Below are 26,333 nucleotides of genomic sequence, written 5' to 3' on the forward strand. Positions count from 1 at the left end.
AATTCAGTCACTAATGAACACGAACAGAGAAAAAAAGTGGACACTCCCCAATGCAGCATTCAGTGCCTGTAAATCCAGATAATGAAGCCCATGAGAGCCAATGCAGTCTGTCATCTCATCTTTCACCCTCATAGAGCTCTCTGACAGACTGTGGCAGACAGTCTCCACTTAGTAAACAGTATGTGACAGAGAGGACATAGAAAGCCTGAGGGGGCTTGTGGTTTAGAGCAGTCTCAGCATCTGTTCAGGATTCAGACCAGTGAACAACATCCAACGATCTGCTATCTGAGTTCCCCACGGTTTAATCACTACTCCACCGAAACTAAAGAACCTCTATATGGACAAGAGAATACATCCATCCAAACAAACACTGAAGTTAGTGCCATTGTGTACCTGAGTTTACAGAGTTGCACTTAAGTACAGCAGCCTACTGTTACTTTATGGATTGAAACTGTTGTGAATGTAAACAAGTAGAGCACGCAGGTTTCTGGAGAAAATAAACAATGCATTTGGGTAAATAGGTCAAATGCACTGTAGTGTAAAGCCTAGGGTGGAGCAACCACATCACCTGTTCCCTCCACAGACTGTAGAGATTAACCTGCAGGCAGACAGTCCACAGAGCATCCGTCCCTTCAGACCTCCCACAGCACACAATGAATACAGGGAAACACCAATCACTATGCATACCTTTTGTTGTCTGCTTGCCAAAGGGCAGAAAATACTATATGACCAGGGCTGAGATAAAGTTCCACAATGTATTGTATATGTCGGCCTACGTATAAATAACAAGCAGATTCTTACGCATTGTTCATTTTCTTATTTATTATTTGTATAAAGCACTTCAGAGTAAACATATACACATGAGACCAAAATGCAATGGTACGGTAACTATGGAATATAATGAAGCTATCTGCAAGGCAGAAATAGTTTAGGCTATTTTTTTGGTAATGTTGAATACAAAAGAAAAGAGGAAACAAATGCGCATCAGAAGTTGGCATTAAAAGATACTGCACAACCAGGGAAACCGAACTGTCAAGTGAGCTCCCTTGGTTTCTTCCAGAGTAATAAGACATACAAATAGCACAATAGAAAAAAGCCAGACAGACACCCAGCTGCTCTCAGTTTACTAGCTATCTACCATAATCCCCCAAAAATAAAGTAAATACAGGAATACAGAGAATACCCTTCAGGTTTGGTCATTACTAAGGTTTGACCTTATGGCTTCCGTAGATATGCAGCTGTTGACAAGACTAGCTATTAAGATATGCATGCATTTCAATAAGGGAGAGGAGAAAGTTCAGGTGCAACACCTAAACCGCCACCATTTCAGTTTGTCCAAGTTAAATATTGTTATCCACTGTGTAAGGGATGATATGATTATGTATTATATAGTGTACACATCAAGGATATAATTGTAACATAATCAACCGGAGTAGAACTACTCAGAAACACAACCTGTTAACTGGAAAAATACATACATACTTATACCATACAGCATTCTGAAACATGAATTGAGATAGTGTTGCATATCGAAAAGTAACATAGGAAGTTGTCCTCTGTAACATGAGGCATAGTGTTCTTCAGTAACTTTATGTTATGGGCTTACCGCAAATAAGACTGCACAATATTTTGTAGTATACATACCTCCGTTCAAAACAAGGTTGAAATTTTATGTTTTTGATTGCAGTGTTAGAGTTTTTTTTCAATCACTTTGGTGCAATTTTCACAAGTATGTGATACATTTTCACAACGCTTAGTACAAAACAGATGATCAAAAAGGCAGTTTCTAAACTATGCACAAATTCAACTGACTAAGTACAACACACATTCAAACTTAAATCAGTGTTTCATCTAGAAATAAATAAGTCTTACATTGCAATACGTTCAAATAAAGTAAATTCTTTTCACAATACAATGCTCACGTTACTTTTGATATGATTGTATTTTTTACTCTTACCTAATCCGAATGGTCTCAATTGATAATCACTTAACCATTTGGTAAACCTGTAGAGTTTAAACTGGTTTGTCTACTACAGATTGAGAACTACACCATGAAAATGTTTGTAAAGTATGAACATAAAGTATGATATATAATGTATTATAAACTGGGTGGTTCGAGCCCTGAATGTTGATTGGCTGACAGCTGTGGTATCAGACCGCATACCACAAGTATGAAAAAACATTTGTTACTGCTCTAAAATACATTGGTAACCAGTTTATAATAGCAACAAGGCACCTCAGGGATTTGTGGTATTTGGCCAATATACCACGGCTAGGGGCTGTGTCCAGGCACTCGGCGATGAGTTGTGCACAAGAACAGCCCTTAGCTGTGGTATACTGGCCATATACCACACCTGTTCATGCCTTATTGCTTAAATATATTATGATGGTGACCCTTTATTTTACCTCACAGTAAGTAAAAAACAGATATACAAGACCAGATATGCACTGTTTGTAACAATTGAATCCCCTAAATAATTGTCTCTCGAGGGCCATAGAGATTTAAAAATGTTTTAATTCAGCGGAATGCCGCAGATTTCCCCCCCAGGACCTATTTTTTTGTCGAAAGCTATTTGCAGGCCAGAAAAGGGTCCATTATTTCCCACACGCCGTATGTTGCTCACCACTGCCCTGAACATGTACCCAAAATTACAGGGGTATTTTTGATTGGGGGGTTACACCGCTTTACTATAATTGCATTGGTCAATACAATACTAATTCATAATATGCCATTTATGTAGAGCAGGCACTTTTATCCAACAGTGAGTCAACACATTTTCCTGTGACCCCAGTAGGAATTGAACCAAAAACTCTGCGGTGTTGCTAGTGCCATGCTCTTACTGAGCCACATAGGGCCAATAGAACACATAAGTACAATACAATATTAGAATACAGGTGGAAGGTGTATGATTGCCATCCCCATGAGTGTGCCACCCTCCTTCAGGCCATGAATGAGGCATGCAATGACATCAATCCAGATCAATGTCAGGCTTGGATTCACCATGTCAACAGGTTTTTCCCCCAGGTGCATGAACAATGAGGACATTTACTGTGTTGATGAGAACCTATGGCCAACTGTTTAAAACTGGCTTGATGCAAACTCGTGCCTGCTAAACATTATGTTTCTTTCATTAATTTAATTTGTTTAATTTGATTACAGTACACCTAGTGTAATTATATCTGAACAATAAATGTATATTTTGCATCAATGACTGAAAGAATGAACACACATTAAATAGAAATTTGATTTTCAGTAAATGTTGATGGGTAGTGTAAGTGTATTCCCTAATGTGAAAACAGTGTAATGTGCTGCAGCATACTACATTTAAAGGGCAATTTTGAAACATGTATCTTGCATGTTTGCTAATGGATTAACTGGTTGTTAAAATAACTAAGTTGAGAAGATATCATGATGCTGTGTTTAAAGTTCTGTACAAAAAGTTGTGAAAATGTACCACACAAACGTGAAAAAGCACAAAACCGATATATATATATAAAAAAAAAACTAAATGTCTATTGGTAACAATTTTCTTCCACAGGTCTTTCTTCATTCCCGGGTGGCCCTTAATAAAGCAAAAGGCTTGTGGGTAGTTGTGTGGGAATGCCAAAGTGGCACAACCAGTCCGTTAAGCCCTCTTCATCCCCCGGCCCATCAAGCAGGCGAACACGGTCATCACCATCTTGGGCTTGACCTCCACCAGGTCGTCTGGGAGAGCGTAGACACGCGCGCCGATCTTCCTCGCCATAGAGACGGCATATCTAAGAAGGGAAATGGGTGGTTTAATTTAATATTGATCAGCACTTTCTTCTATGACTCGACATCTCGGACACATTCCTATTTGTTTAATATTCATTCTTATGACTTCTGAATATATACTTCACAACCCCTCCATATTTCACATTTTTAACAGATAGTGTAGCAAAAAACAGGAAGTAATTGAAGCTAGAGTTCTTTCTTACAGGTCAATATCAATGATCATCAGGATAGGTAGATCAGTGGAAGACTTACTTGGCGTTCTCCAGCTTGTCCTCGGCTGAGAGGCTACCAGTCTTGACCAGGTCGTAGCTGATGCTTCCAGGTTGGATGGCATCAATCAGGTCCACTACTGGTAAACTGGTGCTGATCTCCTTGTCCTGACAATCAAGGGCAGAGGACACAGTGTCAAATACCTGCTTCACAAATCAGCTCAAGTACAGTGTCAGAATTTGTGGCATGCCAGATTAGGTCTGCTGATTGGAGGATTCAATGTAGTGACTGCATTATCACTACAGAACATAGTTGTATGACAAATGTTGTATGCATCTAACAAAGATATAAACAAATGTATTAAAAACAAACAACCTAAATATATTAATAAAGCTTTACAAACCTTGAAGCTTGAGATCTTGGTTGTTTTCCCTGCCTCTGACAAGGTTGTATTGACCCATTTAACAATGATGTCATCATTAGCTTTTTGTCCATCTCCTAAGTCCTCCAGTACATTCAGCGTATATCTAGGAGATGTCAAGAGTTAGCTCACATATTGGTCAGTTTCTTGGGCACTCGGCAGTGTGCAATGGTCAGCATGTAATCATTGAAGGACAGTCAAAAGTAAACCAAAAACAATCCACTTATTCATCAAGTTCTGCTTAAGAATTAACAATCCACTGTTTAAATATTCCAGTGCAGGTTTACAAAACATTTGCCCCTATGCTGCCTTACCTCTTCTTTTACGACCCTGATTTACAGAGAAATAATCGTGAGAGCATGTCATAAATATTGCTGACAGTGACGCCACAGATACTAGCACTGCACCAGGACTAACTGGCAATTCTAGTTAGTCTACACGCACCACCCACTTCAACACCTGGCCCCGCCTAGCAGAAGCATTGAGACAACAACTGGTTGGTATTTAAGTAACAATGCAAAGCTACATTGGAGCTGCATATTTTGGGTTTCAGGAAACAACAAATAAGATAAGATTGTCAAAATATATTTTGTCAGAATATGAAAACAAGACAATTGCCCCTTTGCGAAGTCCTGCCCCCAGATCGCGCCAAAGGATAGCAACTGTCGTTGAGTCTGAACACCTCGGACAAGCTCATGATTCAAACGCATGAAAGCCAATGAGAGCTATGGCAAAACAGAGTTTATCAAAAAGTAGCTAAATAACAGTGCACGAGGGGAACTTGCTACTCTGATTTCTGAAATGCAGAGCCTGTTGAAGTATTTTTAGAATCTGAAATTAGACTTTTGTTACTTTGTTTGCTAGCTCAGCTGGTTAGCTAGTGCTTTCTCAATGACCACCAAACATTGCTAAAGCTAGCTAGCCAGTTAACAAAACATTTTCTCAAAATGTATGTAAGCTAGCTAAGTTAGCTATATTATGAATACAACCAATCATCGTCTGTCGATATCAGGATACCACTTGAGAGTACTAATTAGCTCCAAGTGGTTAGTAGTAACGTTGACTGCGTGCATTCAGAGCCATCCAGTGGCTAGCCACACTACAAACTTCATCGTAACAGGTTCCCCTGAAGCAATTGTAATGACAGTCCACCACAACATATCCAATAGTATCCTAATTATCAATGGATAGTCGGAGTTAAATTTTATTGTGTAGTAAAAACACAGTTTGGCCTCCCGAGTGGCGCAGTGATCAAGGCGCTGCATCGTCCGGGTTAGGGGAGGGTTTGGCCGGCAGGGATTTCCTTGTCCCATCGCACACTAGCGACTCCTGTGGCAGGCCCGGGCGCAGTGCACGCTGACACTGGCGCCAGGTGCAGTGTTTCCTGCAACACATTGGAGCGGCTGACTTCCAGGTTAAGTGGGCATTGTGTCAAGAAGCAGTGCGGCTTAGTTGGGTTGTGTTTTCAGAGGACGCTCGGCTCTCGACCTACACCTCTTCCGAGTCCGTACCGGAGTTGCAGCGACGAGACTAACTACCAATTGTGTACCACGCAATTGGGGAGAAAACAGGGCAAAACATTTTTTTTGATTGTTGTGAGGGGTTTTCTCCAGAAATTTGAATGGGGAATGGAGCTTCCTGGGAAAATGTTGTCTGAGTGGGGCGGTGGTCAGCGAAGAGTAAATTGGAATCAAATTTCCTTTCAGCGCTTATCCCCTCTTTATTTACCTGTGCGCTCATATGTTTTTCCATAAACATCAAAGTAACAGCAACATATTTTGCAGTGGTGAAAACAGAAAATGTCTCCCTGGTTATGAAAGGTATGTTACATATTGAACTAAGCATGTGCCAGGACTCACCTCCTCATCAGCTGCCACACCAGGGCTAGCGTCAGGGTGGCATTGCCATCGTTCAGGTCCTGCCCACCGATGCCAACGAGAGAGAACTTCGCCGTCGTCTTCCCCAGCTCCACCGCATAGTTGCAGTTCTCCAACTGAGCAGAGAAAGCATAGCAGTTGTCAAGAGAAACACACCTTTAGTCTCTCTCCAGAACTGGAGCTGTGTTCTTTTGATCTATGAGCTTCTGAATAGTTGAAGACAGAAACAGTAAATTCTGCCATTTGATCATCATTTAGCATTTTTTCAAAGTAAAAATTATAGGAGGAACATACATTTTTATTTCAGAATATAGTTTACCTTTTTCATGTTGGTACCAATCTTGGGATATGGTGGTTTGTTGACTTTGTTGGTCCAGTCGACGGGCACTTTGATTTTTTCATAAAGTTGGAGGATGACCAAGGCGTCCGCTAGGTCTCTATAGAGGAAAGATAATCGTTATATAGGTTACCTGACCCTGTGTATGAATACCACTGGTAGGGAGAAGTAAGGTATTGGCATGTTAATTTTCAATGTAAATAATTACTTGCATTTGGTACATACCCATACAGATGATTGACATGTGGGTTTACACCCAGGGAATTCATCCAGTTCCGGAATGTTCTTTCTTCTCGTGTCTCACCTAAACAGAAAAGATGTTCGGGTGATTTTATGGTTTCAGGGAGTACAATGTACACTGGACAAAATCCACCCAGCAATCATAACCAACAGCTGTCTAGCTCGGCACCCACCTTCCAGCAGCCCCCAGTCAATGTCCTCTCCCTCAGGCTTGGTGAGAGATGGGTACTTGTTGAAGAGATTGGCCACAAAGGCCAGGTTGAGTTTGGGGTTGCCGGCGACGACGTCAGCTGGGGTGACAAACTGTCGACAGCCCAGCCTGTCAGCCTGCTGAAGCATGTTCTCTGCCCTTTTCAGGTCATCCTTCTCCTGCAGGTCATAGACACACCACAGGTTCATACCAGGGATGTATTTTATTTATCCCTTCTGAATGTACGTATATTAACTGAAAACAATTGATTCTCTGTATACGAAATGTGTATATTCTCGTTTAAGGTGCTTACACTGAAGCCTGCCATGCTGATGTCTATGCGTGGTTGATCTTCCTCTGTGCCTTTGGGGGAGATTTGGTTGAGAAGGTGGAAATAGGCTCTGGAGTCCTGAAACAGAGACCGACATCTCGTTTGAACCTCAGCATTGGAAAGATATACAAGTACACTGGGATACAAGGTTGTGCAGGCCACATGGGAACAAGACGACACAGGACACAATGGATAGGTATGCAATGACTATGACGAACAATGGAAATATTAATACTGTACAATGATCTTGATGACACATGTATGAAGCTATTGTCAATTCTTATACATTATGGAAGTTGATCTATGAAGTACCTTTACAGGTTGAAAGGTCTGTCAGCTGAAGAAAAGATACAGTCAGTCAGAAATATCATAAAGCACAGGCATAAAAACCAAAGATATCATCAGAGCAAATAATTGTTTGCTTTGAAAGAATAGAATTAAGAGTCCAGATTTGGTTGAAGCCTTGATTGTCTTATCAATTTTATTAAGCCATAGTTCCACTTCTTTCTGAGGAAAACATAAAACTATTTCACCTTCATTAAACATACAGATACAGTGAATACAAACCAAACATACATGGACCGTACATCCCTACCTTAATGTCGGAGCTGAAGTTATTGATCTTCTGCCAGCCAGCGTTCTCCAGGTGAAAGTTAGCCCAGCGCAACAGCAGCTCCTCTGGAGATAGCTTCATCAGGTCCTCCAGGGTCTCTCCATCTCTCAGCAGAGCAGCCAGGGCTGGGGGGGGGTTCACAGGACATTCGCTCAGCTACAGCACCTCAACACTCACTGACCAAAGAGTTCTTTAACCAGGAAAAGCCACTCCAACACTGAGGACAAACTGGCTGGATGTCATAATGTTGTGATATAAAAGGAAAGATACCTTTGCTCCTTGTAATGGGTAAATGTACCATGAGGAATAACACGACGGTTAGATACAGGTTCATGAGTCGCCAAGACAGTGATTGTGCTGTGAAAGTTCCTCACCTTCATTTCGGCTGAGCTCAATGTCAGCAAAAAGGCCGATCTTGATGATCTGCCACAGCAGGCCCAGTACCAGGTGGGGCTTCCCCTCCCTTAGGTCCAGAGCCCCGATGTTCACCACGTGGCAGCCAATAGCAGAGGCCGAGTTCAGAGCCAGGTTCAGATTCTCCTGCAGGATGAAGAAACAAAAAACTTTGAAGTCCCTTGCAAAAAAAAAAAAAAAAAAAAAACAGGTCCTCCCACATTCATACATGAAACATAAATAGAGATGACAAACTTTATCTATTGGCTAAATCGCTAACAAATCACTATTTCTTTCCCACAAATCACATGATATTTTTCAGCGCTGATCTGATTGGTCAAAAGACCAATTAGTGATAGAAATATCAGAATTGGGCTGTGTTTCTAGGCAGCCTAAGAATATGTATGTAACCAGTCTGGTTGAGTTTGTACAGACCTGTATTGTGAACGGTGTCAACTTCTTCTTGTTTATAGTCCTCTCGTCAATCGTGTCGGGCACCGACAGGTTGATCATTTTACTACAGGAGCACATACACAGCTGGTTTATGAGGGGTCCTAATGTTGGGAGACGCAGATATGCCCCATTTCAACCAACCAGGTGTAAGGAAAATTAGCTGTGTTAAGGGCTGTAAGGGCAGAATTACACAGAACATAGCGATTTATATAATTATGTCTCACCAGAGAACGATGCCGTCGCCCATGGCCTTGAAGAGGGAATCTGAGTTGGGGTCCATGGGCAGGGCGTGCTTGCAGTCAGGGTCATTCTCCAGCGCTGTGTTGAGCCAGTTAACAAACGCGTACCGCTCCTCCTCTGCACAGGGCAGCACAGGGAAACTCTCAGCCAACACAACCAGCACCACTTTATACACCTTCTCTCACTACATGGGAATAATGTTATGTTTCACATCCAAGGAAACCCAGTTATTGGTTGCAATTGACTAGGGCCCCTAGTGTAGAGTAGGTAATCAATCCACTATGAGATGAGAGAGAGAGCATCTACCAAAACTCATGAGAAAGGTTCCCTTAAATTAGATCAAAAGGCCTATACACTGAGTAAACAAAACATTAGGAACAAGTCCTAATATTGAGTTGCACCCCCTCAGAACAGCCTCAATTCGTCAGGGCATGGACTCTACAAGGTGTTGAAAGCATTCCACAGGGAGGCTGACCCATGTTGACTCCAATGCTTCCCACAGTTGTGTCAAGTCAGCTGGATGTCCTTTGGGTGGTGGACCATTGTTGATATATACAGAAAACTATTGAGCACAAAAAACCCAGCAGTGTTGCAGTTCTTAAATATTTAGTCTTGGCCATTCACTCTATGAATGGCACACATACACAATCCTCATCTACACTGATTGAAGTGGATTTAACAAGTGACATCAATAGGGGATCATACCTTTAACCTGTATTCACCTGGTCAGTCTCATGAAGAGCACGTGTTCTTAATATTTTGTACACACTGTGTATATACACAGTACAGCATACTGTAATGCAATCCCCTCAACATTAGTAGAAGGAGACTGAGCAGCTCACCAGAGAAGGAGTGTTGCGTGCCCTCACTGGACTGCGTAGATGTACCCCCAATGGCCAGGATCCCCTCCTTCCTGTTAATGGCCTTGCGGAAGCTTTTGGCAATGTCACTGCTCTTCAACTCCTGGAATATCTGCAGTAGAAGGGGCAAAGTGCATTTTAGCTTCAACGGCCAACCTCTTCAAGATCCTAATACATTTCTGCTTAAATTATGCTCAGTTATTATCATAAGCATTATCACAAGATAAATCAGTGTAAGCCTGCAATGGTGTTGCAGGCTTAGCAACAAAAACACAGGTGTTTAGCAGGAAGCCAAGCGCCTCTGTGAACCAAACCTTTTTATCCTCCTTTCTAATTCAACATGTTACAGGATACTGTATGAAGTCTACTCCAGACCACAAACATAGGATCAAGTGGTGTTAGCCTACACTGCCCATGCACTGTAGATAGAGGTCCATGGAAAACACAATAGGTATTTTTTATTATTTAACTACGCAAGTCTGTAAATAACAATTTGTTCTTAACTATGACAGCCTAACCGGCCAAACCCGGGCGACGCTGGGCCAACTGTTGTGATACAGCCTGGATTCGGACCAGGGTGTCTGTAGTGACGCCTCTTGCACTGAGATGCAGTGCCTTAGACCGCTGCGCCACTTGGGAGCCCAAAATGTACGTTCATAAGTAATGACTGTGTTATTTAATTTACTAATTTATTTATATGGTTTACAATTATCTTAATCTCATACTGTACCCACCCTATTTTAAATGAAAACACCACCCCCCACCCACAAAAAGGTTCCTCTCGCCAGTGAGCTATGAGAAATGGCCTAAAATAGAGAGATTAGTAATAATTATTTTATTTTTGGATCCCATTGGTTAAATTATTACTCTAAATAGAGACTGGCACAGGCCAATAAATTACTGTTCTCTCATCATGGGTGAAACGAAATACAGGAACTCTCACCATCTGACCTCATTTCCTCATTCCTGCGTGTGCTTTAGTGGACACTCAATTGACACGTTAAAGAGATAGTTCACAAGAATTTCAAAGGGGAACTTGATTTCACAAAGGAGCAAAAGATGGTCCCCTTAGTCAGACAGGGATAGGCAGAACTCCCAACAACAAATCCCTCATTAACTGGAACAAACTCGCCAAACCTGACTCGCTGACACCAACTCCCTGAGGATGACTGGCCAAACCTGACTAGCTGAAACCCGACTCCCTTAGGATGACTAACACACAACTGTCAAACATGACTCACCGACAGAAACTCATCAAAGCTGATCTTGTTGTCCTTGTTGCGATCCAGCTTCTGAATGATCTCCCTAACTTTGTAGCCAGGCAGGGGAAGGTTGGCCTCCTTGAACAGTTCATGGAGCTCATAGTCACAGATGGATCCATTGCCATCGAGGTCTACAAAAGCACAGACAGACCGCAGTTTGAGCATATTTTCTAAATACGTTTCAGCTAACACACAATACTTTTTTGCTTGAATCCTTGGGCTGGTTCACAAACAATAGAAAAAAAAGCAGGCAAGGGACGTGTAAGTGAAAGTCAATAACTAAAAAGTCAGGGTCAGTACAATGAAGCAGTTGTAGACTTGTAGCCTATGTTTAATGTAACAAACATTTATTATGAAACAAGCCATACTGGTCGTACTAATGTAGCAAATCAAATCAATCAACTGTAAAATCACAGATGTAGCCAACTCACCAATTTTGCCAAACGCCTCTCGCAGCTCCTCCAGCTCGTCTTTGGAGATCTTTCCTGCCATGTTGATGGAAATGACTGAAGGTGGTCAGTCAAGAGAGGTGGGTCCTGTGCAGGCAAACAGGTCGGTAAATCAGAGAGAGACAGGGAACAGAAGTCCTGAACCGGTCAGATCATGAGCGGCAGAAGGGGAAATGACAGTAAGGGGATACCATTACATTACTTCCCTTACGAGCAACCCTCTCTGTAACAATATGACCCTCCATGACCTCTTAGCGGGTCTGGAGGAGAAGAGGACACCAGTATTAGTCCTGTCTACTGAGCATTTGAATCCTTGTTGCAGTGGGAGAGAACAGAAGATAGTGTCACTTTAGCATGACAGATGACTTATTCTGTGGCTCACTTGGCTGGAACCTGAGCTCACACAGAGACAGACACTAGAGCACTGCTGCCTCACTGTCTACTCCACATCAGCACAGCACGTGTCTAATTGGATATTAGGTTACTACAGTATGTTCATATAAATGATAGATAACCCCACTTGAAGGATGTCACTATTGGTAGGCCTATATAGTCAGATTAAGCGCAGTTAGTAGGGGGGGGGGGGGGGGGGGGTGAAAGGAATAGCGGTGAGAGGTCACAACTCAGGAATGAGCCAGCCGTAAGTATTTTGGCGATAGTCACCCTTCACATTGAAATATTTGTCTCACTATTCAAGGGCACCAACAAATACCAGAGATAACAGAATACAATCCATTCCACACGCTTTCATGTTTCCTTCACCAACGTTTGCTGATTTGTAGGCCCTAGTGATCTCCATTCTTCTCATGGATAAGTACTTTGTTAAGGCACCGCCACCCCTCCCATGTTGAAGGGGTATAGAAATGCAGTAAACAGGTCTGTCTATAAAAATAGGCTACATCAGCTGCATACATGTACATTTTTGTCATTTAGCAGACACTCCTATCCAGAGTGACTTACAGCATCAATTAGTTTTATGTGCCTTGCTCAAGGGCACAGACAGGATTTCCACCTTGTAGGCTTGGGGATTTGACCCAGCGATCTTTCAGTTACTGGCCTAACTCTCTTAACCGCTAGGCTACCTGCCGCCCTGTACTGTTCCCACTCTGCACCATCCAAAGCTAAACCGGAATAAGCACATTCTCCTTCCATAAAGAGTTCACCCATGAAGGCTTGCACTGACAAAATACTCACAAGTATGAATGCAATTACAATGTTCTTTCTTTAACAAATTACTCCTCCCTGAAGACATAGGCTTGGGAATCTGGATTCCTCACAATCATGCTTTCAGAACATAATTAATAGGCTTGGGTAGTATACCGTTTATACTTTGGGAAAAGCCACAGGATGGCTCTTCAATACCCCAGAGTGCTGAAGCGTGTAAACATCATATGTCCTCGGTTGCAACACTCACTACCTAGTTCCAAACTGCCTCTGAAGCACCGTCAGCACAATAACTGTTCGATGGGAGCTTCATGAAATGGTTTTCCGTGGCCGAGCAGCCGCACACAAGGCTAAGATCACCATGTGCAATGCCAAGCATTGGCTGAAGTGGTGTAAAGCTTGTCGCCATTGGACTCCGGAGCAGTGGAAAGAGTTCTCTGGAGTGATGAATCATTCTTCCCCATCAGGCAGTCCAATGGACAAATCTGGGTTTGGCGGATGCCAAGAGAACCCTACCTGCCCCATGCATAGTGCCAACTGTAAAGTTTTGTGGAGGAGGAATAAATGGTATGGGGCTTCAAAAAAAATCCTCTTCATGGTTTGGCCTAGGCCCCTTAGTTCCAGTGAAGGGAAACACTACAGCATACAATGATATTCTAAACAATTCTGTGCTTCCAACTTAGGAGCAAAAGTTTGGGAAGACCCTTTCCTGTTTCAGCATGACCTATTTATAGTGCAGTGAGGTGCACAGAGCAAGGTCCATACAGAAATGGTTTGTCGAGATCGGTGTGAAAGAACATGACTGGCCAACACAGAGCCCTGACCTCAACCCCATTGGGATGAATTGGAACGCCGACTAAATCGCCCAACATCAGTGCCAGACCTCATTAATGCTCGTGGCTGAATGGAAGCAAGTCCCCGCAGCAATGTTCCAACATCTAGAGGAAAGCCTTCCCAGAAGAGTGGAGGCTGTCGTAGCAGTAAAGGGGGACCAACTCCATTAATGCCCATGAGTTTTGAATGAGATGTTCGACAAGCAGGTGTCCACATACACTACATGACCAAAAGTATCAAGATCAAGCAGCAGAGACAATCCCCTCCTGGATTAAGATCCCTGCTGCTGAATATTTGTTTTGTCTGTGCTGCAAGCTGTGTTTTGAGATACTTTCATAACTTCATAGGCTGGGCTGTCTGTCCTAGAGGTAAATGTTTGCATGTACTCGTTAGCATTTACCTAGCATGCGATATGAAAAGTCCTTAGTACTTGTTAGCATTCTGGTAAGTGTTGGTTTTTGGCCTTTTGTTATAAAAAAAGAATAATAAATTACGCCCCTTGTGTGTACTACTGATAAAACTGTATATCCCGGGATGGCACAGGCACGGTATAGAGATCTGGATACAGCACAACCAACATGTCGAATGGGCTATACAATACAGTGAGTCAGTGCATAACAAAATGTCCTTGCTAAATATAAATCCTGGGTATGAAGAAATTATCTATGATAATAGATCAATTGATTAGAGAGGCCTAAATCATGAGTCATGACCATAAATAAGATGGCAATATCAGTCAGTTCCTCCAATGGGACCAATTTCTCCTAATCTGCATCTGGCATCACAGGCACACATTCAACAGGACGAACAAAGGACAAAAGACAAGACAGAATGTGTAATCACTGCCATGAATGAAGATCATTGATTGCCTTGACACTCACATAAACTAAGGGGGCAAAGAGGTGCTTTGGTTTCTGCTTATGACACTCACACTCCTTATCAAGCAGCTGGAAATGAAATTCAGTCAAAACCATACAAGGCAATCGTTTTCCCCCCAGAGAGTAGCAATTTCCTATGTGAGTCATGTAGGGGCATTTCCCCAATAATCAAACCATCTCATTCTGCAAGTTGAAATTCAAAATTACAGGGCGCAATACTGCTAGAATAGTCCTACAACATGAGGGGGGTAAATTTAGCTTAGCCTGATCAAAATTCACACATCCTCACACCCATACCTCTTGTTTATTTTGTATTGTTTAGCCATTGTAAGACTATACAACGAGAGAAAACATACAACCCTAAGTAAACCTTTGTATTATCATTAGGAAAATTACCAACCATGTGAATGACTATTACTGTGTAACTGTATTTGAGCCTCGCCTGGATGTGAAATGAGGCCACTGGAGTCAGACCAGCCATAATAAGGGACTCCAAACATTACCTCATATGCCAACCCCTGTCACACCCCAGACAGAAAGAGAGAGGGAGAGAAAGCGAACAAATGAGAGAGAGGGGGTGGGGGTTACATACACAGAGCAAAAATGGAGGCGGTAGAGAAGTAGTGTGCACACAGTAGAGTATAATCATTACTGGTATAGAAGAATAAGGACATTGTAATGTGAACCATCATGTCTAGACATGGGGATAAACGTTAAGAATAACATCTCTGTCAACACCTAAAAATAGCAGGCCTCAATGGCAGTTGACAGAACAAGCTGTTTTTGGACGGGTGACAAAGTTAAATACATTGGACGGATACAGGTAACAATGTTCTCTGAATAGAAGTAAATTTGCATAATAGCATGATTACAAAATGTGATATGATTCAAATGCATTATTCAAATTGACAATGCTTTGCTTAGCAGCAAGTCAACGCAACAATTTACACATAATTATAACATCTTGACATATGGCTAGGCACTCAAGACTAGTACAAGACCAGAGGATTTAAAGAAAAGTTATTCTGCGACTAATACTAGCCCCACCTCCACGGCAATTAGACACGTTGCAGCAGCCGGCGACAGCTGTTAATTGCCACAACATAAAAAAAACATTTACAAGTTTGAACTGATCTTTCTGACAGTTGAGTCAGATCAGGGGAGGGTTCCCAGATGGTAGAGACAACAGGGTAGAAGCACCGCCCCGTCCGTGACATGGGAAATGTAAGGCACATAAATAGAATGGGCACCCCTCCCAAGTGTGGTCAAGTTCATGTGCACACACCCAGCGAGCTCCTACAGGACATGAGGATTTTCTGCACCGTCAGCTTTCCACTTACATGTGATATCTTGAGCCTATTCTAAACTACATGTTCTTTATGACATTACAGCTCAACTTCCTGTCAGCTTGTGTGGGTACAAGATAAACATAATTATGTTTACTGACAGGTGACTCACTGACAGGTGACTCACTGACAGATCCTAAAGATCAACAAACCACAGTGTGACCTATTCCAACATGGTTAGAAAGAACAGCTTTCTGCCCGTGAAAAACAGCTGACCCATTGCTGATGTGCCAATGCTAAAACCAAACGTTGGGCTTAAAGCTGTACTATGCAGAAATTGCTCCGCCATGTCCTTGTTGCAAAAATAAATTTCAGTTTATATGTGACAAAACAAGCACGTATAGTGTAGATAATCATTGTACCATCTAAACCGCTGTGAAATATATTTTTCATAACCAAACATATTGTATTTTCAGCTGTTTAAAGCTGGTAAACATTTTTTTTTAACTTAACAGGAAGCAGACATAGCCCACACAGAACAGATATACCGCTTCTTAGACTTGCTGTCAATGTGAATAACCGATCTATAACTAACATTTCTATGTGAATTTGGAAGAGTAGCCCAAAAACTTACTTATTGCAGCTTTAACCGGCCAAGGCAAAGCTATGTGATTACTCATTTTATGAATAAGGACAACAAAAATCAGACCATACTAAGACAGAAGAATGAGCCAGCTATAATGCATTCACTCACAGAGAAAGGAACTAGACTAGCCAGGAAAAGATCTTAACCAAAGATTATTTATATACACTACTATACTTCACCTCTTCCTCTCGGTCTTCACTGCACTATAAATAGGTCTAAACATGTCATGCTTTTACTCCACCACAAAATGCACACATTTGTACAACTGTATGCACAAAGTATTGTCTATAGGGGTTGTTACTAGCAAATGGATATAAAATATGCACTGTGGAATGACTGTCCTTGCATCCTTAGCTATGTCTTGGAATGTGAGTGACTAGCCTACATTTATTTCCCTGACTCCATCCCTCTGCTTCATACTAAAAGCGCTGAGGATGACTTGGGCTTAAACACAATCTCAAGAATGTGGCTTTAACACACACACATGCATTGGGTGAAAAAAAATTCTATGAACAGTGTGGCATTATCTCCCACAAAATAAAAAAAAGTAGGCAACAGGTATCCTGCATGCATGGAAAGAATGTCATCAGACTGGTGACTGAATTCTTGAAGCAGCCAGTTATTTGGTCTACGCATAGCAAGCAGCAAGACATCACCATGGTTGAGAATGCTGCCTACATGGGAGAGAGGATTAATATGATTGCATTAAAGTCAGTAATGTAACAATGATGTCCTCGTTCTTTCACATTCCTAACCAGCATCAGTCAGCACTAATATTTAGGACATTTTTCAAATCCCTTATAATATTGAAACATTGCTTCAAAATAAATAGTATAGGTCATTGTGTAATATTTCTGAGGATAATAGTGATTTCGAATGTAATTCAAAACATTGCCAATAGAGTCTGGCTGGTATGTACTTATTTGGGTAGGCTACGAACAAAAAAAGTAAGTTTTTGAGGGCGCAGTAGACTATGTGGCACGAGTCTACTCCCTGTTTGACTTTACGGCAGGCTACTAGGTTAGGTCGTACAAACATATCGGCACTTTAATAGGCGCGGGATAGAAGAATACTCATCAAATATCCTATCATGTTGGCAGAAAACAACCAACTGCAGCTGCCACTTTTCATGGCAGACGCAATTAACGTTAGCTAGCTAACGCTACTGATTGTTCTTCCAGGTGCAATGAGTGGGTGGTAAAATGGATGCACAATGGTATTCCCCGTCGTCCTTTCCTTACATATATTTTTTAATATATTGCAATTTTAAAGATCTTAACGTAACCAATCACGTATTCACCCTAAAAAAAAGCTATTTCCTCAAGTAAAGTTGGGACGATGAACGAATAATGTAGCTGGCTAGCTTGGGTTGCTAGCTAAATGGCTAACAGATGCGAACGTACTGCAAGCTAAAAATAAAACGCAAACAGGCAAACTAATACTGTAATGGATGAACAATTCGAAGTTAACAAGTTTCAACAAACCATGATGTACTTTTTTGAATCTTAAGAATAACTTACTTTAGCTAACTAGATGCCCCCCAAATTCCACAAAACGTCCAGCTCGAGCCCAGAGACTTCCTCCCTCATCCAGCAAGGCACGGAAAAGTGAGCGGGTGGAATGTTATCCCCGCCTGCTGACGACCCATTAGGTGTTCAGAGTAGCCAGAACATTCCAACCCTACCGTTACACTTGTTTACACTGGGCTGCACTGGGGTCGGAACGCCATCATGGTTAGATTAAGAGAGCTGAGCCAGCATGAGATATTGTTCGGAAAACGTTCTTCAGTGCAGGGATGTGATATGCTACTGTACTCCAAATATTTACCTTTATCCAAACTGATACATTGAGAATATTGAAATATTGCTTATTTTTCAAGAAAATTGTTGTTTTTGTCCTCATGCTAGCTAGTAGCAGCCACCGCAGCCATTTTGGAATGGCTGTGTCAGCCAATTAGCTATTTTGTTGTTCAACACAACATGCTATTTGATAATAGAGTCCCACAGTGAAGGTGTCATAATACCCATCAAACATAGAGGTCAAACAGGGAAATGAGTCCAGTCATTTTTACACACCATTCATTTTTCCCATAGGAAAAATGAAAATGTGTTTCGTATAGGCTTACCCTGTCATGATGTTTTGATAATCATGTAAATCTCTCTCAAGGACAAGGTGACTTTTATCAATATATTCAGCTCTATTTATTCTCATATTCCGAAATGCTAATTAGCATCAAAGAAGACATCCTGCAAGACTAAAAATCCATGCAAGCTCCTGCACATAATCTCTAACTGAAACCTTTGTTTAACAGGCATTGTGTCAATTTAAAACTTGCACAAGATAGTTCACAGAATTGTCCATTTAAAGACATTTAACCAATTTATTCATTACAACATTTAGTTAATCGAGTTAATCCAGAGATTTTTTTAACCTTTGCCTCGATTCAGCAGTCTCGTCCAGATCACCATGGTATTTGTAGTTCTTTACGATAGCCACATTAGCAGCTAATTAGAATTTCATTTTTTCAGGGTAAATACAGCCGAATATATTGATAAATCACCTTGTTCTAGAGCGGTTATCAAAACTTCACACCAGGGTAAGCCTTTCAGCAGAAAATGTGTCAGACAAAGCAAGAGTTGATGCTGGAGCGCTGTGGGGCGTTCAAGGCAACTGGGAACTCTGAAAAATACGAAGTCAAATCATGACGTCAGTGATCTTTAGGTCGAAAAGTTGGTGCTCTAGAAAGAGTCAGAGATTTCCGAGTTCCCAGTTGTTAACTCAGCATCAAACGGCAACGGAAGGAAGACTTCATCAGCGTGTCACACACCACTTTGCAATGAGCTGGAGGCAGTACTCAAAACTCATATAATTAATTGTTTGAAACCTGAACGTTTGAATACATATTATGAGGCATGTCTTACCTTGCTTCAAAGTAGCCTATTAGAACTCCTCTCTTACTAAATTTCTAACAGTTATTTTAATCTCTGTCACATGAAACTGCTCTCATGTGCAGTGTCCTTTTGACAATGCTGTTTTCCTGCTAATTACATTATGGAACAAATATTCGGGCATAGCCTACTGCCTTATGTTCATTGCTGTGCTTATGTGAAAAAAATATAGTTTATCAACATTTAAAGCTAAACGTTCTGATCTGTTGCATCAGACTCATTGCTTTTTTAACATTTTTTTTATGTAGCATAGGTTGTACGAATTTGGGATCTATCACCCGACAACTGTCCCAGAGTCGGTTTGGAATAGGCTAGTTCTTTCTCGACAAGCTGACCAATAAAATAGGTAGCCTAAACTTTTCTTCTATAATAGATTGATATAGGCTAATGATTTTGCTGTTTGCTACTCATCTTATTGGCTGATGAAAATGAAGTGTGGGCAGTTATTCTAACATGTTTAAAGTACACATCAGAATTCAGTAAGCAGATAATTGCATCCTCGACGTGCATGTTCTGTTAATATGAATTACCATATTCTAAATGTGATTTTTGTCATTCTTAGCACCGTGGATGGATGCACTAATCAGGTTACGCACCCAATGCATATGGGTCCGGTAAATTTCTCAAATGTCTGGTAAATTAAAATGTTGCTGCTCAAATGTCCGGCGCCACATTTTCCTAATTCCTAAACCCTGCTACCAAGTGGGAAACTAAGGATCCGACTTCCGCCTAAGTTAGAAGGTCTGAAATGTTTTCAGTTTCCGACATGAAGTGGACTCGGCATCAATCTAACCATCATGGCGTTCCGACCCCAGAGCAGCTCAGTGTAAACAAGCGTAATGGTAGGGTCCAAATTTTCTGGCAAGTGAGAGTAAATGAATGGCAGTCTGCCCATCACATAGAAGTCATGTTCCCCTGCTCAGGCCAGGCAAGGCCCCGGGCAAAGATGGTGGATAAATTAAGATAGTTCACTCATGCCGTTTATCTTTTTTAATGGTAAATTCCGGTCTACTTAAATGGGTGAGTCTCCCATAGACGCCAAAGCAATCGAGGGGTTGGTTGTTTAGCAACAAAATCGATGCCTTCACAACTATGGGTCAAACATACGGGGTTGGCTTAGATTGTTGACAACATGTAAACTATATTTCATCGCCAATGTTTATTGAAAACATAAATACATTTGCACAATGAGCAATTGTCTCTCAAATACATAATTCCAGTTGGTGGTTAATTAGCTAGCGAAATTTAGCCATATTTGTATAGCCATGACATCAGTCAAAACACCTCAAAACAAGACATGGTACCAAGAACAAGATCAAACTAGCTGAAACGAGCCACCTTTGATTCCCCACATGGCAGCTTGTTGTTATTAGCTAGGATTCCATCAAATTGGCGGCAGATTTTCATACAAATATTCTAAAATGTGCAGAAAGAAAATATGCACATTTTCCACCAGTGGTGTTTCCACCAAATGGTATTGGTGCAGATAAAAATGCCTGATGACATTATGCACACAAAAAGTCATTTTCATGTACCGAATAAAAATCTAAAGTTGAATGTGTTTCCATCGCATGTCTATCTACCGATAGTTTTATCTCAAAAACTGTTTCATTAAATAGCAAATGTGCCTACCCTGGTCTTGACATGTGCGCTTTAGCCAACAGCTCGCAGATACAGTGTGGGTAGGCTAGTCTACATGATGAGATTATTATGGGTATATGTCAAACGGCAGTCAAGCATCGATCCTCATGCCACTGTAACCGATGTGAAATGGCTAGCTAGTTAGCGGGGTGCGCGCTAATAGCGTTTTGATCGGTGACTTCACACGCTCTTAGACCTAGATGTAACATAGTAGATGTAAATCCAAGACAATAATATTAGTATGGTATGTTAAGTTTGGGATGGTTACATAAGACAGAGATTTATTTAGGGTGGTTCCTCGGGATGGGTGTATAACTAATGCGAATGACCAGCAATCCAAAGGTTGTGAGTTCAAATCTCATCATTAACAACTTTAGCATTTTAGCTAAAAAGCAACTTTTCAACTACTTACTAGCTACTTTGTAACTACAAAGCATGTTAGCTAACCCTTCCCCTAACTCCTAAACTTAACCCTAACTTTAACCCCTAACCCTAACCAACGTTAGCCAGCTAGCTAGAATTCGTAACATATATGTTTTGCAAATTCGTAACATATAGTACATTTTGCACATTCATATCATACGAAATGAGTGATGAAAATCAAATCAAATCAAATTTTATTTGTCACATACACATGGTTAGCAGATGTTAATGCGAGTGTAGCGAAATGCTTGTGCTTCTAGTTCCGACAATGCAGTGATAACCAACAAGTAATCTAACTAACAATTCTAAAACTACTGTCTTATACACAGTGTAAGGGGATAAAGAATATGTACATAAGGATATATGAGTGAACATCCGCAAATGAACATCCGCAAATGAATACATACCAGACGAAACACAACATACAAAATGGAGTGTCACGGATTTACATACAGAATCATTCGAAATGCTCTGAGACCATTGTACATTTTGTTAATTCAAAACATATAATACGAATTGTAATTTGTAACATATTATTTAAAAAATGGTTGATGGACAACCACAAATTAATACATACCAATAAGAAACGCAACATATCATTCTAAATTATGGATCTCTGATTTATGTACAGAATGATAGGAAATGCTCTGAGACCAGTGTTGTGCAGAGATAACGTTCGCTAAGTGCGTCGTTGAGGGATGATGTGTGGATACTGATAGGATCGAAAGAAAGGCAGCTCTGGTCTCAGCTTTCTCCTTTCAAAATTTACTTAACATTAGAATTATTCCACAATACTGACGGCGGATCAGCGCCTACCTAGAGAGATATTATCACCTATGGCTGCAAATATTGTGACAGCTTATTCTATTGCTTACTCTATAATAATACACTAAATCGAGGTTTAGCACATCATTGCGCCGACTTTTTCCACCAATATCGTTTTTTGGTGGCTACAGCAAAGATGCAGATGTCATTTGGTTAGCTAGCAAGAAATGTAAATCATTTTGATAGCTAGCTATGCTGAACTTCGATCGACTATCCACAGTTAGCGTATTTCTTAGTTGTCAATCAAATGTATTTGGCATCGATTAAATGGCTGTTCAGGCAGGCAAGTTCCTACTCCGTTGTCAAAACCTGGGTTGGGAAAAACATGCATTGGCATGCAAGCTGCAGAAGGGTGAACAGGCTACTATTCCCCATCGTCTATCTGTGCAATTTTGACAGCTAACTTCAAACTGAAAAAGTTTGAGAGAGTTTATCTACTGTTCCCTCATTAGATTACTGTGGTCAAGCCACCCACTATGACGTTTACTTCTGAATTTCTTTTTCTTCTTCTGAATTTAGTGAGCGAATACACAACAGCTTATGGTATCGCGTGTTTTCTGGTAGGGAAACTGAGTCAGATGCACGCAGAGAGAGTAGAGAAGACAGCTACAAATCATTCGAAGCAAACAGTTTGAATCACACGTATTCAGTAATCCATAATAAAAAGTATACCAAAACGTTTATTTCAGCCTAACGGGTGTGCCTTTCAGCAAATGTTAAATTGTTAAAGCAAGATGTAAATGCAGTCATGACCTACAAACAGCACACAAAGTAGATTTGTTTAATACTACGAAAAAACACTGTGTGACCCTGATTTAGCCCACTGCAGTAAAAAGGTAATGGATTTAATTGTCATTGTTTGTCAACACTCTACACTTCAAAAATCTTCAAACTCTGTCAAATTGAAGAGGGATGTCTTGGGGGATGTCTTTCGGATGTGAAGTTAAATGGGTTTCCTGACTCTGTGGTCGCTAAAGATCCCATGTCACTTATTGTAAGAATAGAGATGTTAACCTTGGTGTCCTGGCTAAATTCCTAATCTGTCCCTCATACCATCATGGCCACCTAATCATCCCCAGCTTCCAATTGGCTCATTCATCATTGTAACTATTCCCCAGGTCATTGCTATAAATTAGATTGTGCTCTCAGTCAACTTACCTGGTAAAACAAATGGTTGTTGTTCATGGCTAGACAACCATTTTCAAGTCTTGCATAGATTTTCAAGCAAATTTAAGTCAAAACTGTATCTCGGCCACCACTATGCTTGAAAATGTGTTGTATTTGATTTGCCCCAAACATAACACTTGTATCAGGACAAAAGTGAATTGCTTTGCCACATTTATTTGCAGTATTATTATCAATCACATCTATTTACATCAGCCGATGTCACAAAGTGCTGTATAGAAACCCAGCATAAAACCCCAAACAACAAGCAATGCAGAAGTAGAAACACAGTGGATAAGAAAAACTCCCAAGAAAGGCTGAAACCTAGGAAGAAACCTAGAGAGGAACCAGGCTCTGAGGGGTGCCAGTCCTCTCTGGCTGTGCCAGGTTGATATTATAACAGTACATGGCCAAGATGTTCAAATGTTCATCGATGACCAGCAGGGTCACATAATAATAATAATCCCAGTGGTTGTAGAGGGTGCAACCTCAGGAGTAAATGTCCATTGGTTTTTCATAGCCAAGCATTCAGAGTTAGAGACAGCAGGTGCGGTAGAGAGAGCGTTTGCCTTGTTGCAAACAGGATGCATGTTTTGTAATATTTTTATTCTGTACAGGCTTCCTTCTTTTCACTCTGTCAATTAGGTTAGTATTGTGGAGTAACTACAATGTTGTTGATCCATCCTCAGTTTTCTTCTATCACAGACATCAATCTCGGTAACTGTTTTAAAATCACCATTGGTCTCATGGTGAAATCCCTGAGCAGTTTCCTTCCTCTCCAGCAACTGAGTTAGGAAGGATGCCTGTATCTTTGTTGTGACTGGGTGTATTGGTACACCATGCTCAAAGGGATATTCATTGTCTGCTTTTTTATTTTTACCCATCTACCAATATGTTCCCTTCTTTGCATGGCATTGGAAAACCTCACTGGTCTTTGTAGTCGAATCTGTGTTTGAAATTCACTGTTCAACTGAGGGACCTTACAGATAATTGTATGTGTTGGGTACAGAGACGAGGTAGTCATTAAAAAATCATGTTAATAAACACTATTATTGCACAGAGTGTGAGTTCCTGCAACTTATGTGACTTGTTAAGCACATTTTTACTCCTGAACTTACCATAAGGGGTTGATTACTTATTGACTTGATTGATTTTTTTTATAATAAAACATAATTCCACTTTTATATTATGGGATATTGTGTGTATAGGCCAGTGACAAAAAATATAAATGTAATGAATTTTAATACAGATTTAACACAGTAAAATAGGATGGTAAACACTCCCACTAGTACATCACAGTGAACTTTGAGTGATTTTAATTAAGTCATTCATTCATGCAGACATGTGATGTTAACCATCCAATTTTACTGTGTTAAAATTAAAATGATAGTCCATAAAATAGCACTGTAATATAAAGTAAACTAGTGTTTTTCCCATTTTGTAGCTAGCATGTGGATTAGTGACAATGGATTAGTGATCTACTAGTGGCAAACGTGACCAATTGTTTAACATCCATTTTTACTGTTTTAAAATTGAATTATGTTCCCTCAAAGTTCACTGTAATATACTGTAAACAAGTGTTTGTCCAATGTTGAAGCTGTCCTAGTATGGGAATGTTATACTGAATCAATAAGGCAGGAGGAGGTGTGTTATATGGCCAATATACCAAGGCCAAGGGCTGTTCTTATTCACAACGCAATTCGGAGTGCCTGAACACAGCCCTTAGCCGTGGCATATTGACCACATATCACAAACCCCCAAGGTGCCTTATTGCTATTCTAAACTGGTTGCCATTGTAATTAGATCAGTAAAAACAAATGTTTTTCACACCCATGGTATACGGTCTGAAATCAGCATTCAGGGCTCAAACCATCCAGTTTATAAATTGCAATGTTAAGGACAATGGATTAGTGATGATCTAGTGGCAGACGTGACAAAATGTTTACCATCCATTTGTACTGTTTTCGAATGTAATTGAAATCACTGAAAGTTCATTATAATATACAGTAAACTAGTGTTTTCCAATGTTTTAGCTGGCATAATATGGGCATGTTATGCTTTGCATATAAAATGACAATGGAATAGTGATCTACTGTGGCAGACACAGGGATTTGGAACCAAAATTATTTTCCAATCGTTTCGTTCTAAACAGAACCATTATTGTTTTTGTTCCATTCCACTGTTCCAGCAAAATAATGTTCTGAACCGGTTCGAAACCCCCCAAAAGTATCAGGTTATATTGGTCCTTTCTGTTCCTTTTTAAACCTCTGAAATATATTCTTTGACATTTAGCTCAATATTAAATTACTTCACCAATCAGTGCAGATAGAGCAGCTTGCTGTGGAGCGGGTAACCAATTTAATCTGTATAGGAAAGTCATTAAGAACAAATTGTATTTTGCAGTAACTGCATGGTTTAATCATAATGAAAGACAAACAATTTTGAGGGTGAGGAGAGAGCGAGTGAGAATGGGGGAAGCTTGAGTTGAAGTACTGGACATCTTTTTATGACATGCATTATTTGAATTAGGCCCCAAAAATTATACCTACGGAGGAGCAGCTTCTATGGAGGAACTTTTAACGTCTATGAACTTCCGAGTTGGTTTAACGTTGGACTAGAGAAAACGTTAGCTAGCTAGCGAGCTAACAAGCTTGTGTGTTCAGAGTAGCGCTAGAAAAAAAAAGCCATCTTACTAATAAATCCAATGTGAACCGTGATAACTATAGGATCCTTAACTTGCATTGAAAAAGTAAATCCATTCTTCTGTAATCTCTTCCTTTTGTCTTAGTGGGAAAGGGCAATGTGGAGTGCAATTGAGATTGTGTCATCTGTGGATCTGTTGGGTTGGTGTGCTAACTGGGAGGGGGTCCAGTATGTCTGGGAAGATTGTG

At 40.7% G+C, this 26,333-nt stretch overlaps 1 protein-coding gene across 1 annotated transcript; it reads right to left on the minus strand.

The window, feature by feature from the left end:
- Nucleotides 1-802: 802 nt before the first annotated feature.
- LOC115135766 (plastin-3) lies at nt 803-18,092 on the minus strand. Its single transcript, XM_029670831.2, has 16 exons — nt 17,962-18,092; nt 11,616-11,720; nt 11,164-11,315; nt 9,905-10,034; nt 9,047-9,179; nt 8,805-8,886; nt 8,351-8,516; nt 7,959-8,101; nt 7,346-7,441; nt 7,016-7,211; nt 6,828-6,906; nt 6,585-6,702; nt 6,248-6,381; nt 4,371-4,494; nt 4,010-4,134; nt 803-3,759 (listed from the first exon to the last, which is right to left on the minus strand). Exons 2-16 carry the CDS (start codon nt 11,674-11,676, stop codon nt 3,627-3,629), a joined length of 1,872 nt encoding a protein of 623 aa, XP_029526691.1. The 5' UTR covers nt 11,677-11,720; nt 17,962-18,092; the 3' UTR covers nt 803-3,626.
- Between the last annotated feature and the right edge of the window lie 8,241 nt (nt 18,093-26,333).

Source organism: Oncorhynchus nerka, linkage group LG10 (genome assembly GCF_034236695.1).
Source record: "Oncorhynchus nerka isolate Pitt River linkage group LG10, Oner_Uvic_2.0, whole genome shotgun sequence".
Taxonomy (NCBI): Eukaryota; Metazoa; Chordata; class Actinopteri; order Salmoniformes; family Salmonidae; genus Oncorhynchus; species Oncorhynchus nerka.

What these genes read in the sequence shown, in the direction of transcription:
- LOC115135766 (XM_029670831.2), bottom strand. Translation starts at nt 11,676, where the DNA reads ATGGCAGGAAAGATCTCCAAAGACGAGCTGGAGGAGCTGCGAGAGGCG. An exon ending in AGAGGCGTTTGGCAAAATTG is followed by an intron (nt 11,316 to 11,615) that starts GTGAGTTGGCTA and finishes GTGCTTTTGTAG; the next exon opens with ACCTCGATGGCAATGGATCC. An exon ending in TGAGCTCAGCCGAAATGAAG is followed by an intron (nt 8,102 to 8,350) that starts GTGAGGAACTTT and finishes ACCCCCCCCCAG; the next exon opens with CCCTGGCTGCTCTGCTGAGA.